The 15,317-nt window shown below is 33.7% G+C and overlaps 3 protein-coding genes across 5 annotated transcripts in view; 1 reads left to right on the top strand and 2 right to left on the bottom strand.

Annotated features, from left to right (window-relative positions):
* LOC103573766 (uncharacterized) overlaps positions 1 to 13,021 on the bottom strand; it is a 170,848-nt gene extending 157,827 nt beyond the window's left edge. For 2 of the 3 annotated variants that reach the window (XM_053736893.1, XM_053736892.1), the window contains exon 1: positions 12,722 to 13,019. The gene's annotated coding sequence lies outside the window, so the exon portion shown is untranslated. Of the gene's footprint in view, positions 1 to 12,721 lie in introns of all 3 variants that reach the window. The other variant, XM_053736891.1, reaches the window with a different exon arrangement.
* On the top strand, positions 7,442 to 9,112 carry LOC128667346 (uncharacterized). The gene is made up of 3 exons (XM_053737011.1): positions 7,442 to 7,752; positions 7,859 to 8,028; positions 8,472 to 9,112. The coding sequence occupies exons 1-3, from the start codon at positions 7,442 to 7,444 to the stop codon at positions 9,110 to 9,112; spliced, it is 1,122 nt and encodes a 373-aa protein (XP_053592986.1).
* On the bottom strand, positions 9,328 to 10,881 carry LOC128667304 (uncharacterized). The gene has a single exon (XM_053736894.1). It carries the CDS (start codon positions 10,273 to 10,275, stop codon positions 9,472 to 9,474), a length of 804 nt encoding a protein of 267 aa, XP_053592869.1. The 5' UTR covers positions 10,276 to 10,881; the 3' UTR covers positions 9,328 to 9,471.
* Positions 13,022 to 15,317: the final 2,296 nt, after the last annotated feature.

Here is a 15,317-nt window from a genome sequence, read left to right on the forward strand (position 1 = left end):
TGCTAGACCCGCTCCAGAGCCTGCTCATGAAGCCCAGCCTGCTAATCACGATCAGACCGCTTACTTTGGTGGAGTGCATAAATCTAACTTGCCGCAAATTAAACTGTCAACCTTCCAAGGGTCGTATGACGAGTGGGACTCGTTCAAGGACTTGTTCACGTCTCTCGTCATTAATGAAGATTCGCTGACTGGGTCTCAGAAGATGCATTACCTGAAGACGCAGGTAAAAGGTGAGGCCGCTGCACTACTCGCTTATCTCCAGATCACAGATGACGCTTTCCAACCCGCTTGGGAGTTGCTGAATACTCGCTACACAAATCCACGTCGATTGCTCGATATGCATATCGATGATTTGCTGGATCGCCAACCGCTAACTTCACACTCTGCTGCTGATTTGGATGCACTGTTACTCGCTAACAAGAAATCGCTGGACGCTATCGCTGCACTGAGAATTCCAATTGGTGAGTTGGACCCCTTTTTAATTCGTTTGACTGTTCGCTGCTTGCCTTCAGATCTGAGGGTGGAATGGATGGCTTCGCTTGGGTTATCCAACGAGTTTCCCACTTACCAACAGCTGCACGACATGCTCAAGGCCAAGGTTTGTGCGTGGGAAAACTCAGAGATTGGCGCTAAAATAACCTCTACGCAGTCTAAGAGTACCAGTGAGAGATCACTATCACCAAAGTCTTACGCTAAGTCAGCCGCTACGAACAAAACAGTTAAGTTTGTGAGCAGTAAATCCGCTACTCCTGCTAGATCAACGCCATCTACATCCACTGGTTCCGCTAGCTACGTCGCTTTTACTCCCAAGGAGCGTACGAGTGAACCGGGCATGTGCCCAATCTGCAAGGAGAAGCATTTCGTTCTCTTTTGCCCCAGCTACCAGAAGGCGTCGCCACTGAACAGAAGAACTATTGTTCAGCATTTCCGATTATGCTTCAACTGTTTGGGACGCCACCGCTACGCTGACTGCAGGACTAAACAGAAGTGCCGCCATTGTGGTCAGCCACATCACACGTCGACGCACCTTGACGATGGTGCTGCCGCTAAACCAGAACAGGACGCTCCTGTAGCTGACCCAGGTAACAAATAGTTCCAATTTTGGTAACTTTTGTTTTGAATTCGCTAACTTAGTCTGCTTTCAGCTCATTCGCTCAATGTTTTACTCGCTACCGCTATTGTTAAGTTGAATTCGCTAACAGGAAGTACATGTACTGCCCGTGTACTTATTGATCAAGGATCGGAGTTATCCTTCGTGACGCATTCGCTAATCAAGAATCTGGATATTCAACTCAGTAAAGCAGCTGTACAATTACGTGGGATTGGTAATGTGTCAGCTGGGCATTCGCTTGGGTCATGCAAGATGACGCTGCATTCGCTACACAACAACGCTTCTATTACTATCCAAGCTCATGTGCTTGCTCTATTGACGGTAAACTTACCGTCATTTACGCTAACTAAGAAGAAGAAATGGCCTCATCTAACTGGGCTACAACTCGCTGATCCAGACTTCTTGACATCACGACCTATTGACATCATTCTGGGTGCAGCACCAGCTGCACATATAATCAACGCTAAAATACGAAAAGGAAGTGACAATGACCCAGTCGCTCAGTCAACATCGCTTGGCTGGATCATATATGGATCTGTGGACACCGCTACAGCAAAATTGACCGCTAATGGTCATCATGTCGCTGTTGATGATCAACTACAAGACTTGTTAAGCAAGTTTTGGTACCAAGAAGAGCCACAGACAGAATTCGCTACACGCTATACTGAAGAAGAAGAAGAGTGTGAACAACACTTTGTCAATACACACTACAGACAGTCTGATGGTCGATATGTCGTTCGCTTGCCGCTTAAATCTTCGCCAAGTCAACTGGGTGATTCGCTTAGAGCTGCACAATACGCTTTACTACGTCTTCGCAAACGATTGGAAGCTGATCCAGTCTACAAGAAGTTGTACTTCGACTTCTTGAAGGAGTATGAAGACTTGGGACACATGAAACGTCTGAAATTAAAGAAATTACCACCGAACAGCTACCTGTTGCCTCATCATGGGGTTCTGAAAGAGCAGAGCACTACCACCAAGCTCAGGGTGGTATTCAATGGGTCCTGGAAAACTACATCTGGCGTATCTGTCAACGAGATACTTCATGTGGGCCCAAAGATTCAAGTTGACATCAGTGATGTACTTATTCGCATCCGCTGCCATCGCTATCTATTCGCTACTGACGTAACAAAAATGTTTCGTCAGATTGCAGTTGACAAGGAAGATAATCATCTACAGTGCATACTCTGGTTTGACGAAGATGACATCCCAATAGTATTTGCACTCGCTACTGTTACTTATGGAACAACATCGGCTCCATATCTCGCTGGAAGAGCACTCTTACAACTCGCTGAAGACGAAGGGAATAAATTTCCGAAGGCTGTCGAACCGCTAACTAACACACGCTATGTTGATGACATCTATGGAGGTGCAGATGAACTCGCTGAGGCAATCCAAGTTGCTCTCGACACAAAAAATATGTGTGCCACAGGATGTTTTCCGCTTGCCAAGTGGGCAAGTAATTCAACTGAATTACTCTCTCAAGTCGCTCCAAGTCAAACCCAAGAAGATACACCAAGAGAGCTTGGGGATACTACAGTAAAAGTGCTCGGGCTAACCTGGAATTCAACACAGGATAAATTCCAGTTCGGCTATTCGCTTCCAGAAGCATCACCAACAACTAAACGCACAATTTTATCTGAAATTGCTCGCTTGTTTGACCCACTGGGTTTTTTGGCACCGATCATCGTGAGAGCCAAGATGTTCATGCAGAAGCTCTGGCTGCAGAACTTTGACTGGGATGCTACGCTATCACCGTCGCTTCTTCAAGAATGGAATTTGTTTCGAGATGAACTACATCAGATCTCGAAGATTCAGATACCTCGCTGGAATCATGTTAAAAATGGTGTATCAATTGAATTACATGGATTCTCTGACGCTTCACAACTCGCTATGGCTGCTGTAGTTTATCTAAAAGTTACTGACGCTACTGGAGGCTCCAATATCTTGCTAGTGTGTGCCAAAACACAAGTTGCACCACTGAAGCCTATAACTATACCAAGAATGGAGCTCAATGCCGCTGTCTTACTCGCTCAACTGGTACTCTACGTCAAGAAGGTTTTGAAACTTGAAAACGTTCCAGTCTTCATGTGGACAGACTCCGTTGTATCCTTAACGTGGATACGAAACAACCCAGCTAGATGGAAAGTCTACATTCGCAACAGAGTTACCAAGATTCAAGAATCGCTACCAAGTGTCAACTGGGATTTTGTTCCTGGAAAACTTAACCCAGCTGACTGCGCTTCAAGAGGTTTAACAGCAGCCAAACTAGAACAGCATTCGCTATGGTGGACGGGACCAAAGTGGCTCAGTCAATCAAAAGATAACTGGCCATCTTTTGATATCCCTACGCAGACGGTATCACATCTTGAAGAACCTCCAGGTCTGGTTTTTACCATCTTCAAGGCAGATTCACACCCGCTATACACGCTACTAGAAAAATTGTCTAAGTTGTCACTTTTACTTCGCACGCTTGGAATCTGTCTTCGTGCCATCGCTAAATTTAAAAAAGTGCCACAGTCCACACTGGACACACCACTCTCTACAGTTGACCTGGAACTCGCTAAGACTCTGCTGATCAAGTATACGCAAAGTCAGTACTATTCGCAAGAGCTGAAGCTATTGAAAGATGGTGATTCTCTACATCGAAATCATCATCTCGCTAAATTGATCCCCTACGTCGACTACAACGGAGTACTCAGAGTCAGCGGTCGCTTGAAGAATTCGCTGCTGGATGATGAACAGAAGAACCCAGCCATTTTACCAAGATCATCACGCTTAAGTACGCTATTGATAGATCATTCGCATCAAAGAACATTCCACGGGGGAACTCAATTGACTCTCGCTGATCTACGGAGATCTGTCTGTATAGAAGGTGGTCGAGTTCCAGTCAGATCACACATTCTTCGCTGCATCGTGTGCACGAGACATAGAGGTGTTCGTGCACAACAATTAATGGGACAATTGCCATCCGCTCGTGTAAGACCATCTAAAGCATTCTTACACACTGGAATAGACTACGCTGGGCCAGTAACACTGAAGACTTTCCAAGGTCGAGGTGCCAAAACCTATAAAGGATGGATCGCTGTGTTTGTATGTCTCGCTACGTCTGCTATACACATTGAAATTGTCACCGATTACTCTACTGACGCTTTCGTCGCAGCATTTAGAAGATTCACTAGTCGAAGAGGCGCCTGCAGTATCCTATACTCGGACTGTGGTACAAATTTTGTAGGAGCAGACGCCACGCTAAAGAAAGAATTCGCAGCAGGATCGAGACAACTAAAGGAACTTCAGTATTTACTCGCTACAGATGGCACAGACTGGAAGTTCAATCCACCAAGCGCTCCTCACTTTGGTGGCAAGTGGGAAGCAGCCGTAAAGTCAATCAAGTTCCATCTCATACGAACTATTGGTGATTCGCTATTGACTTACGACCAACTCGCTACAGTCTTAACACAGATTGAGGCTCTGTTAAATTCAAGACCGATCGCTCCGCTATCTGAAGATCCTGCAGATTTAACCGCGCTAACTCCTGGACATTTTCTCATCGGTGAACTGCTAATCGCTGTACCTGGGCCCTCGCTACTGGAAAATAATTCAGCTACGTTGTCACGCTGGCAACAATTACAACAAATGTTCCAGAGATTTTGGAGTAGATGGTCATCAGAGTACCTGCAACGTCATCAATCTATTTCAAAATGGCATAATCCGCAAAACAACATCAAAGTGGGTTCATTAGTCTTGTTGACTGATGAAAGATTCCCACCATCGAAATGGCCGCTTGCTCGAGTACTCACATTACATCCAGGCAGAAATGGCCTGACTCGAGTAGTCACGCTGAAGACCGCTACCACGGAACTTGTACGACCAATCGCTAAGCTGTGTGTACTACCAGTGCACTCTCCAGAAGACAATCCAGTCGACACAGTCGCCAGCGCTGGGGAGAATGTTCAGTCACGAGCTTGACTAATTTAAATCAAGCTTCGTGCATTTCCGCTCGGTTCGGAAGAAGCCGAGCTCGCTACTGACTGAAGGTCAGAATAGTGCCGGGTCACTCGCTATTTGGGCCCGGCACATACAAGTTCTAACTCAGGATCGTGTCAAGACGTCCTGAGAACCCGCTACAAGCTGACCAATCACAAAATTCGTTTTATATTGGTCAGCCTATCAGAGAGCTCGCTATTAACTGATACCTGTTGGCGCGCTTTTAAGCCAATAGGAAAATTCGTTATATGCAGCAAAGCTGCCACGTCGACACCAAGCTTCTCGACGATTCAACGACGCTTCCATTTTTTCATTCTACAACTATCTATCTGTCTAACCGCTTCGCTCAGAGATTCTACAACTATCTGTCTAACCGCTTCACTCAGAGTTTCTACAACGTGTCTTTTGCTAAGTGCAACCTCGTGCTTGAACCACTTCGCTTATTATTCTTGTGTAATATTAAATCAAATCGCTACGCTAAATTATCCTCAATATTTAGACAGTACATCAAGGCTGCTATTTATTGAGAATAAATAAATTGTTCTTGTGACAATAATTAATTGTTAATTAATTATCGTTGAATTAACCGCTACTGACCGCGTGTCAATTTTATACGTGACTAAAATCATTGAGTTGCATTCGCTATCGCGTATAAATTATCTAGTCGCATTCGCTCTTGTATATAATTCTCATAATTTTAAGGTGTAAATCAGTGTAAATAAATCTATAATTTATTTGGTAATAAAATCTGTGTAATTTTTAATTGTTTGAGTAACCTCGCCTAAACCAGATCCATTAGTTTATTCGCTCATTTTACAATATGAAATATGAAATAAATGATAAAAGAAATAATGAAATGAATTAATGAAATTACATGAATGAATAAATAATGATAATAAATAATTAAAAATGAAATGAGTTATGAAATATGAAAAGAATATTATTGTAAAGTATGAAATAAAATTCAAAAATGATAAAATATTGATAGAAAAATTATAAATAAACAACGGTATTAATAATTAAAACATAATAAAATATAAAATGTTTAAATAATAAAATGAATTTATTACAATAAAAAAAAAAAAATAAGAATCAATAAATATTAATTTTTGAATTCGACTCCAATGCTTTATGCGTATGTTGCTAACTGCATTGGAAGTCATGAAAAAAATATATATACATAAATAATTATTATAAAAAATATTGATTTAATTATAGACAATAAAATAATTGGTATAATTAAATAATTATTGGTAAGGATGTTACTACCTGGTAACAGCTCTTCTGGAAATCGAAAAAGTTTTCAGTTTCCTAAGTGAGCTCATTCGTCATTGACGAAATTTTAATTATTTAAAGGCAAGGTCCTTAATTTTATTAAGTCATTGTAATATGATTTAAATGTTTATAGACTGAATTATAAAAATATAATTCAGAATATTTTTAAATAATTATTGAATTATTAAAAGTAATAATTCTTTTTAAAATAAAAAAAAATAATTCGATAAATATTCCATCAATTATCAAGTTCATGTTGAATTATTTAAATATAATTCATTCAATAAATAAAATTTGATATTGATAATATTTCATCAATTATTAAGAGTTAAGAAAGAAGAATAACAAATAAAAAAAAAAAATCAAATAAATAATTATTGATAACAATAATAATCATCAAATAAATCAAGGTAACAATTTAATTGAATAAATATTTAAATAATAATTGATTGATTTTAAATAAATTAAATAACAAATGAAATCGAGAGTTAAACCATTTTATAAAAATGTAAAATTGTAAATTGCATTTAATTGTCTAATTGAAACTAAATTTTGTTTGTAATAATTTTTAAATAATTATTTTGATTTAAATAAATTTGGAAGTTGTTTTAATTTTGCTTTTATTATTTTACTTAATTAATTAAATTTTATTTTACTTAATTTTTATTATTTTAATTTATCTCTTAGACAACAAAATATTTTTATTTTTATTTTCTTTTAATTTTAAAACAGTCATCCTTATAGCTTCGTCCCAGTTATTTCGCTAGGCGAAGGCTAAACAGGAGCGCTACTCTTATGGTGCGTTCGGAATGGTAATTTGGAGCACGAGCAGAGCTAACAAAGTGCTCGATCTGCTCTACCAACCGAACGATTGAGAGTAGGGTGAATTTTTTTTTTGACCGGGAAAAACAAAATAAACATCGTAACCTAAGAAATAAATGCGTTCTTTGTGTTAAATATTTGTGAACAGTGATGACGGGAGTGAAATTTAATCAATTTTCTTTTTTGGTTAAAACTTGAAAGTTTAACGTGTACACTTTTTAATGCTAAGTAAGAAAGTGATTAGTTATGGCATTTCTCGCATCGATGATAGCTAGTGTCGTTGGTGGTGCGGAATTTATTATTTTCGATGACGATGATGCTGATGAAAAAAATGAGAAATTAATAAAAGTCGTTGGATATGCTAAAAATATTGTGCCTAGATATTCAGATAAACAGTTTCAGCATCATTTTCGTATGACACCTGAGACATTCGAAAGTTTTCTTCAAAAGTTACATTCAATAATTCCTCACGATTTTCGGAGTGGTCACACAGAACTGCCATTGGAAGAACAAGCTATGATTTTGATCTGGTATCTCGGAAATTGTGAATCTTTTCGGTAATTTTTTTTATAAAATACTATGTTTATGTTTATTTATTTTTGCTTAATTTTATCGATTTTCGTTGAAATACATTTTTTTGGTTATTTTTTTGTTCAATTATAGATCAGTCGCGAACAGATTCGATATTAGTAAGTCAACCTGCTGGGAAGTTTTGTATCGAACTTGTAACAGAGTTCTTCAAATGAATCAGTATCACAATATTCTATGTTGGCCATCTCAAACACGTGCACGAGAAATAATAGATGGATTTAGACGTATTAATAATTTTCCAGGTATTATAAAAATTAATCTGTTCTAATACTTTTAGGGAATTATCAAGTGATGTTCCACGTATTTTTACATAAGAAATAAAAAAATTCATCATTTGTAACTTTTCATTTGAAAATTATTTTTCTTGGCAGTGGATTGATGAATTAAAATAGATCAATTATTCGAAACAAATATTTTCATCAAAAAACTCGATTGCTTAAATTTAAATAAATAATGATTTTTATGACTCGTAAACTCGAAAAAATCACTAAAATATTCACTTTTCATAAGTGGTCTATTTTTTTTACATTATTAATCTTTCATAATGAAGAAAAAAAACAATTCATATTTTATTTGCAACATTTTATGCATGCAAAAAATATCGAGACCTACTTATGTATAATTACTATATTTTCGAATAAATATTAGAGTAATCATTAAAAAAAATACGTTAATTTTATTCCAGGAATCATTGGAGCTATCGACGGTTCTCATATTCCTATTAAAAAACCAAGCGAATATGGTAACTCGTATATTAATCGTAAAAGTTTTGCTTCAGTTCTTCTACAAGGTGTATGTGACCACAACAAATTATTCATTGATGTGTATGCTGGACAGCCGGGTTCTATTCACGATGCTACATTATTTAAAAAATCTGATTTATATGAAAGGATTCAGCGTAATGAAGTGAATTTTCCTGATAACAGTCACATGATTGGTGATTTAGCTTATCCTTTATGCTCTTATCTTTTGGTGGGATTCAAAAATACTCGTATTTTAACTCAGCAAGAGATAAACTATAATTATAAATTATCTAAGCAAAGGGTAGTAATTGAAAACGCTTTTGCATTGCTAAAGGGAAGATTTCGTCGGTTATTAATAGTGGAGACAGTTCGGCTAGATTTAATAGCATTACTAATAGTAACGGCGTGTATTTTACATAATATTTGTATACTATCAACTGATATACTTGATATTGATGTAAATTCAGAATTAGAAGAAGAAGAAGGATTACAATTGAATAATGGAGATGATGATTTTGTTACTGAAAATGAAGTAACTCTCAGGGGAATCCGTAAACGGAATGCCATCGTTGAGATATTATAAATGATTATTTATTCATAATTATGAGAATTTTTCTATAATAATATTGTTTTTCAATTTTTGTCAGTACACTTAATTGATAATAGGACAAAAATGTCTGACGTAAAAAAGAAAATGTTGAAAAAAATTAAAATTTATTGAAATCATATGTTTATTTTTATTAACTACAAAATATGAATATACTTTAAGTAATATAATGATACATTGAATATCTTATTCCTACCTTGTTTAACTAAGTATGAAAATTGAAAAACAGATGTGATTAAAGTTAAATAAGTACAAAGTATTATACTTAAGAATAGTTGTAATTAAAGTTAAGCCATGTAATTTTTATAAAAGAATAAACGATAAAATATAAAACATCAATCAGAACTTGATGAAGATGAGCTACTTGTACGTCTTCTTCTTTTATTATTAGATGTTTTCCCAATAGCACGAATAAGTCCAGCAAAGAGATCATTGTACTTGTCCATACGTTCCAGTTTTTCTTTATGACGCCGTTCGGTAGGGGTTATGCTTTTTCTTCTTTTCTTCGAGAATGAAGATTCATATTCCTTATCATTGCTATCATCAAAAGATTCATGGTCTGTCTTATAAGAACAACTAGCTCCATCGTCTGAAGTTGAATTAGTATTCTTATTGATAACTAGGCCTTGTTTATTGCTACATATTGCAACTGGTTCAATTTCAGGTTTCATAAACATAATTGCATCAACTTTGTCATATAAATCCCATTTTTTTCGACTTTGCCCAGATGTAGAATTGATCCGTTTAATCTCTTTGTATTTTCTTACAACACTTTTCCATTTAGTTTCACATTGCTGTGCAGTTATTTTACTCTGATATTGATTATTAATCTTCTCAGAAATTTTTTCCCAAACATGTTTCTTTTTATAAGACTCTAAATCTTTTTGGTATTTCTCAACAAGTTCAACAAAAGTTTCTGTGATATTTGGTGGCCAAAGCTTACGTTCAAGCTTTGGTTCATCACTATGTTTCATTTTTTTTTCTACATGTGTAATTTTATCAGCATTTGAATCGCTACTACTATCAACTAAATCTTGTGAAACCTCTTCAATAGCCACCTCTGTATCTATATCGTCGTCGTTACATTCAAAAACCATGGAGTCTTGACTATTTAAACTGTCATTAATAGGTTCAATCATATCATCAATAACGTAAGTTGTTATGTTTTTTAAAGCACAAGATGCATCTATAAAAGTGAAAGTTTTTAAATAAATTATTATTAATTTTAAAACAATTTATATTAGTCATAGAAAATTTTTTAATGATAATATAGGTTATGTTCACTTACTTTCTTCACAATGATCTTCTTTGCAATGGTTTATTAATGAATCTAACGACACATCACTTTTTTGGCAAGTATTGCAGACGAAAAATTCATCTCCGTTTTTCATTATTAAAATTATTAATCAAGAAATTATTAATTAAAAATATATTAGTTAATAACTATTTTAATAAAATTATTTTCGCTTTAAAATACGGAAATGCAGAATAAGGATGAGCTGCTTAAATTTTTTTTTTTATTCAAATTTTGCTCGCACTGCGCTCTATTCACCGAACGGCTTCGAGCGGAACTATCTGAACTAGCCACTCCGATTACAATTCCGAACGCACCATTAATATGTGTTATTTTGACGTAATATATATTAAAATTTTTTGGGGGCTCGTCCGGGATACATAAGGATGCTGTTCATTTTTAATTAAAATAATAAATTCAATATCAATAATGATAAAAGTCATTAATTTATAAAAAGAAAAGAAAATATATAAAAAAAAAATAATAAATTTAATTTAAAATCTATATGAATTAAATTAATAATTGAAATAACTTCATTCAAAGAAAAATGATTCTCTATGTCCGATAGAATAGTTACTCGGAAATTTGCAAAAGAAAATAATATAGATATCAATCTGGATCCTCCGGAAGAAAATCCAGGTTCATCCACTGAAAAGCAAAGAAATCCTTATCGACCTAGTGGAAGACGTTCTCTTAAAGATACCTCGATTTCACTTAGTTATTCAAATTTTGTTCAAAATAATTATTTACATAGTACTAACCAACTAACTCATGAAAGTATTGAAGAAAATCCTAATCAAAATAATTCTGAATCTAATCATTATTCTAATAATGGAAATGTTACTGAACCACTTGAAAAATTAACCTTAAATCCAATGGAAAATGACGAAGTAAATATACATAATAACACAACAAATAATTCTGCACAACATTCTACATCTGATTCCACAAATAATAATCGACACAATGCACCGTTAAATAATGAACAAGTTTTAAATAACGATAATAATAACGATAATAACAACAATAATAATAACAATGATAATAACAATAACAATAATAATAATAATGATCAAATCAATAACGAACAACCAGTAAGGATGGCTCTTTCAGCAAATCAATTTATTTCTTTACGTGACGCGTTAAAATTTGTACCTGAATATGACGGTGAAAATATGACACAGAATTTATATGCGTTTGTAATGAAGCTTTTGGTTCTTTACCAAGAGATGCTCAACCTAATTTGGTTAAATTATGCTTTAAAATATATTTGCTTTAATTATCCATCAATTAATTAAAATAATCAGTCAATGTATAGCGCATACTCACATAAATAATGTTCAAAAAAAATATTAATAACTCACTTACAAAAGAAAATAATAGAACTAGTATGCGCATATAAATTATACTTAAAATAATAATAATATTGCGGAAGCAATCAATGTGTTGAACAAATATATATATATATATATCTGTGAATAGTTAATAATTCACTCGCACATGAACATAAGCAAAAATAATAAAATAATTATTAACGCAAATAATAAAATAATTATTTGATAATTCAACTCAAAAAAATAAAGACCATGATGATTCAAATTAACAATAAGTAATACCTCAAATTAATAATAATTAATACGCAAATTAATAATACTTTTTAACCAATATTCGAATAAATAATAATTAATAATTCAATGTAGGAATAATCAATACGCTAAATAATAATTATTCTTTAAGCAATATTCCGCTGAATAATAATTAATAATTCAAATCAAATCCATGATAATTTTAAAAAATAATACTCATGTACTAATAATTTTTAACTCAAATTATTAGTAATCGGTTCGCAAATTACTAATATTTCTTAATTCAGATTAGTAATATTTCATAAATTTTATCAATAATCATTCATAAATAATAATCAGAATATTAAAAATTTATAACTTAAAACATTAATACTCAGCGCTGATAAATGTATACATATATACATATATCAGACTATCGAGGCCCAGTTGCATGTGATGGTAATCACGTGGCATAAAATAATAATAATAACAAAAATATTTCTTCACAATAAATATTCGCTATTTAAATAATAATAACTAATCGTGATTAAATTTTTATCATCCCCTGGGCTCGATTATTACTAATTTTATTCGTATGCTTGTAATCACAACCTCATAATACCAACAATAATACTTTATCAACTACGTGATATTCCCACGCTTGCAAATGGCCACCAACGCGGGAATGCAAAGTTACACGCCAATGAATTTACCAAAGGTACTTACAGTCGTCGTTGTAGTACAATCGGCGAACAGGCTCCATCGTCAGTTTTTCAATATCCAATGAGTTTCAATATTAAAATATCGCTCTTCGATATTAACGTAATTCAAACTCAGTTTAATTGACAATGGGTATATATATATATCAAAGCGAGACCACTTAAGCAAAATTTTAGAACGCAGCAGCACACCTTGCTCGTACAAAAGATTATCCACGTCTGACCATGGCAGCACGTGATTTTCATGCCGGCACCTCGACCGGCCATCTTTTATATATGCATCTCAGTTTAACCCATCGGAGTAATATCTCTGTCGCATGTTACTTTCAAATACTACCAACGATGACGTACCCGATGTCAATCGTGTAACCTTGCCAATTCCCGACGTCAAATGCCCAATTACTTCGTATATTACTAATTAACAGTAACTTAAATGGCTAAACCAATTAATAGTGGATGCAAAATAATTATAAATTTCGTTTATAATATAATAAATTTGTTGCTGACAACTGTTGCGTCGCCGCGCATGCGCCGACCAACCACAATAATTACAAGCATATAAATAAAATGAATAATTACCTCCCAGTGTCATAAATTATACTTATAAACTAAACCTAATCAGTAATTTTTGCTGATTTCAGCGCAGTTTTCACCTAAAAATTTAATTAAGTACAAGCAATACAATAATAAAAAGAAAATCTTATATATAAACAAAATAATCATAAAATTAATGAGTGTAGAGACGTGTGAGCAGCGTGTGCTGCCATCTGTTGCCCACCGACCTGATGTGAGACTGCCACGATATTTAAATATCGTGACAGGATATAGCGTAAATCCTAATGTTGGACAAATTTCTGTAATATTAGACACAGGTAGTGGTCCTAATATTTTAAAAGAAAGTTTTTATCCAAAAGAAGCAATTTTAGATAAAACTAAAACTATTAAATTACTTGGAATTAACGAAATTCCAGTTGAAGCATTAGGAGAAGTTGAATTAGATTTTCTTGATTTAGAAATTAAATTTTTAATAGTTCCTGACGATTTTCCAATCGAGCAATCGGGAATATTGGGTTCGAATTTTTTTGACGAAGCGAAAGTACAAATTTGCTATAAAGATCGTGTTATAAAAATAAATAATAAACAATATTTTTTCTATGATACTGATGAGTCAATAAATCTATCATTCAACTGTGAAAAATTAGTGCAAAATAATAAAATAAATTTTCAAGATAAAATTTATCCTGTCACTACTGAAAAAAATCTAAAAGAAAAAAATGAAATAAAGAAGGAAGAAATAAAAGAAGACAAAAATGAAACGAAGAAAGAAGAAAATAAAATGAAGAAAGAAGAAATGAAAAAAGAAGGAAATGAAATAAAGAAAGAAGAAAAAGAAATGAACAAAGGAAAGATAGAAACTGATGAAGAAACAGATAAAGAAATAATAATGAAAATCGAAAAAGAAGACGAATCTGATTTTGATGAAGATATGCATCAAATAATGGCCATGGGATTTCAAAATTTTAATATTTATGGAAGTGATACCGACTACAATTCAGACGATGAAGCGGAAGACGAAACCAGAGAAGATAATAAAACAAAGATAAAAATAAATAGAGGAACTACTAAAATTTTTAACAAAAATAAAAAAGATAATAATCAACCTGAAAATAAGAAAAATTTAATAGAAAAATCTGAAAATATCAACACAATCAAACAAAAAAACAATCAAGAAAATAATTCAAAGGAAAATTCCAATTACAATATTGAGAATAAAGATTACAATTTACATGAGTCAATCAATAAAACCAATAAAGAAATTATATATGCCCAGCGAGTATTAGTTATCAACAATGCCCATGAGAACGAAGAAAAGAATCAAGAGGATGTCACAAAACACTTTTCACATGATATTGATGCAATAAATAAAAGTACATCACGTTTTGAAAAAATAGAAGAGGTGTTAAATATTAAACATTTAAATAAAATTGAGAAAGAATCTCTTTACGATTTAATAAAAGATAATACTGAAAGATAGATAGTGTTGAACACAAAATTTTAACTACAGATGAAAGACCTGTTAATATTAAGAATTATAGAATTCCTTATGCTTTAAAAGAGGAAATCAATCGTCAAATAAAAGAGTTATTGGAAAATAATATTATTATGGAATCAAGGTCACCATACAACAGCCCAGTCTGGATAGTTTCTAAGAAACCGGACTCTGAAGGAAGGAAACAATGGAGAATGGTAATCGATTATCGAGCGTTAAATGAGAAAACGATTAAAAATGCATATCCACTGCCAAATATAACTGATATTATTGATAGTTTGGGTGGAGTTGAATATTATTCTGTACTAGATTTATCATCGAGTTTTCATCAAATTAAGATGAAAGAAAAAGATCGACATAAAACTGCTTTTTCGACTATTTTAGGTCATATTGAATTTTTAAGATTGGTTTTCGGTCTAGCAAACGGTCCAGCAACATTTCAAGCATTAATGGAGGATATTTTTTCCGGATTAATCGGTGTTATACTATATGTTTTTATGGATGATATAATTTTATTTTCAAGAACTTTACAAGAACACATTGAAAGATTAAA

The sequence above is a fragment of the Microplitis demolitor genome, chromosome 2 (assembly GCF_026212275.2).
Source record: "Microplitis demolitor isolate Queensland-Clemson2020A chromosome 2, iyMicDemo2.1a, whole genome shotgun sequence".
In the NCBI taxonomy this organism is placed as follows: Eukaryota; Metazoa; Arthropoda; class Insecta; order Hymenoptera; family Braconidae; genus Microplitis; species Microplitis demolitor.

Excerpts from the sequence above, each read along its gene's own strand:
- LOC128667346 (XM_053737011.1), top strand. The coding sequence starts at position 7,442 with ATGGCATTTCTCGCATCGATGATAGCTAGTGTCGTTGGTGGTGCGGAA. Across the intron at positions 7,753-7,858 it reads GGAAATTGTGAATCTTTTCG|ATCAGTCGCGAACAGATTCG; the intron begins GTAATTTTTTTT and ends GTTCAATTATAG. Across the intron at positions 8,029-8,471 it reads ACGTATTAATAATTTTCCAG|GAATCATTGGAGCTATCGAC; the intron begins GTATTATAAAAA and ends ATTTTATTCCAG.
- LOC128667304 (XM_053736894.1), bottom strand. The coding sequence starts at position 10,275 with ATGATTGAACCTATTAATGACAGTTTAAATAGTCAAGACTCCATGGTT.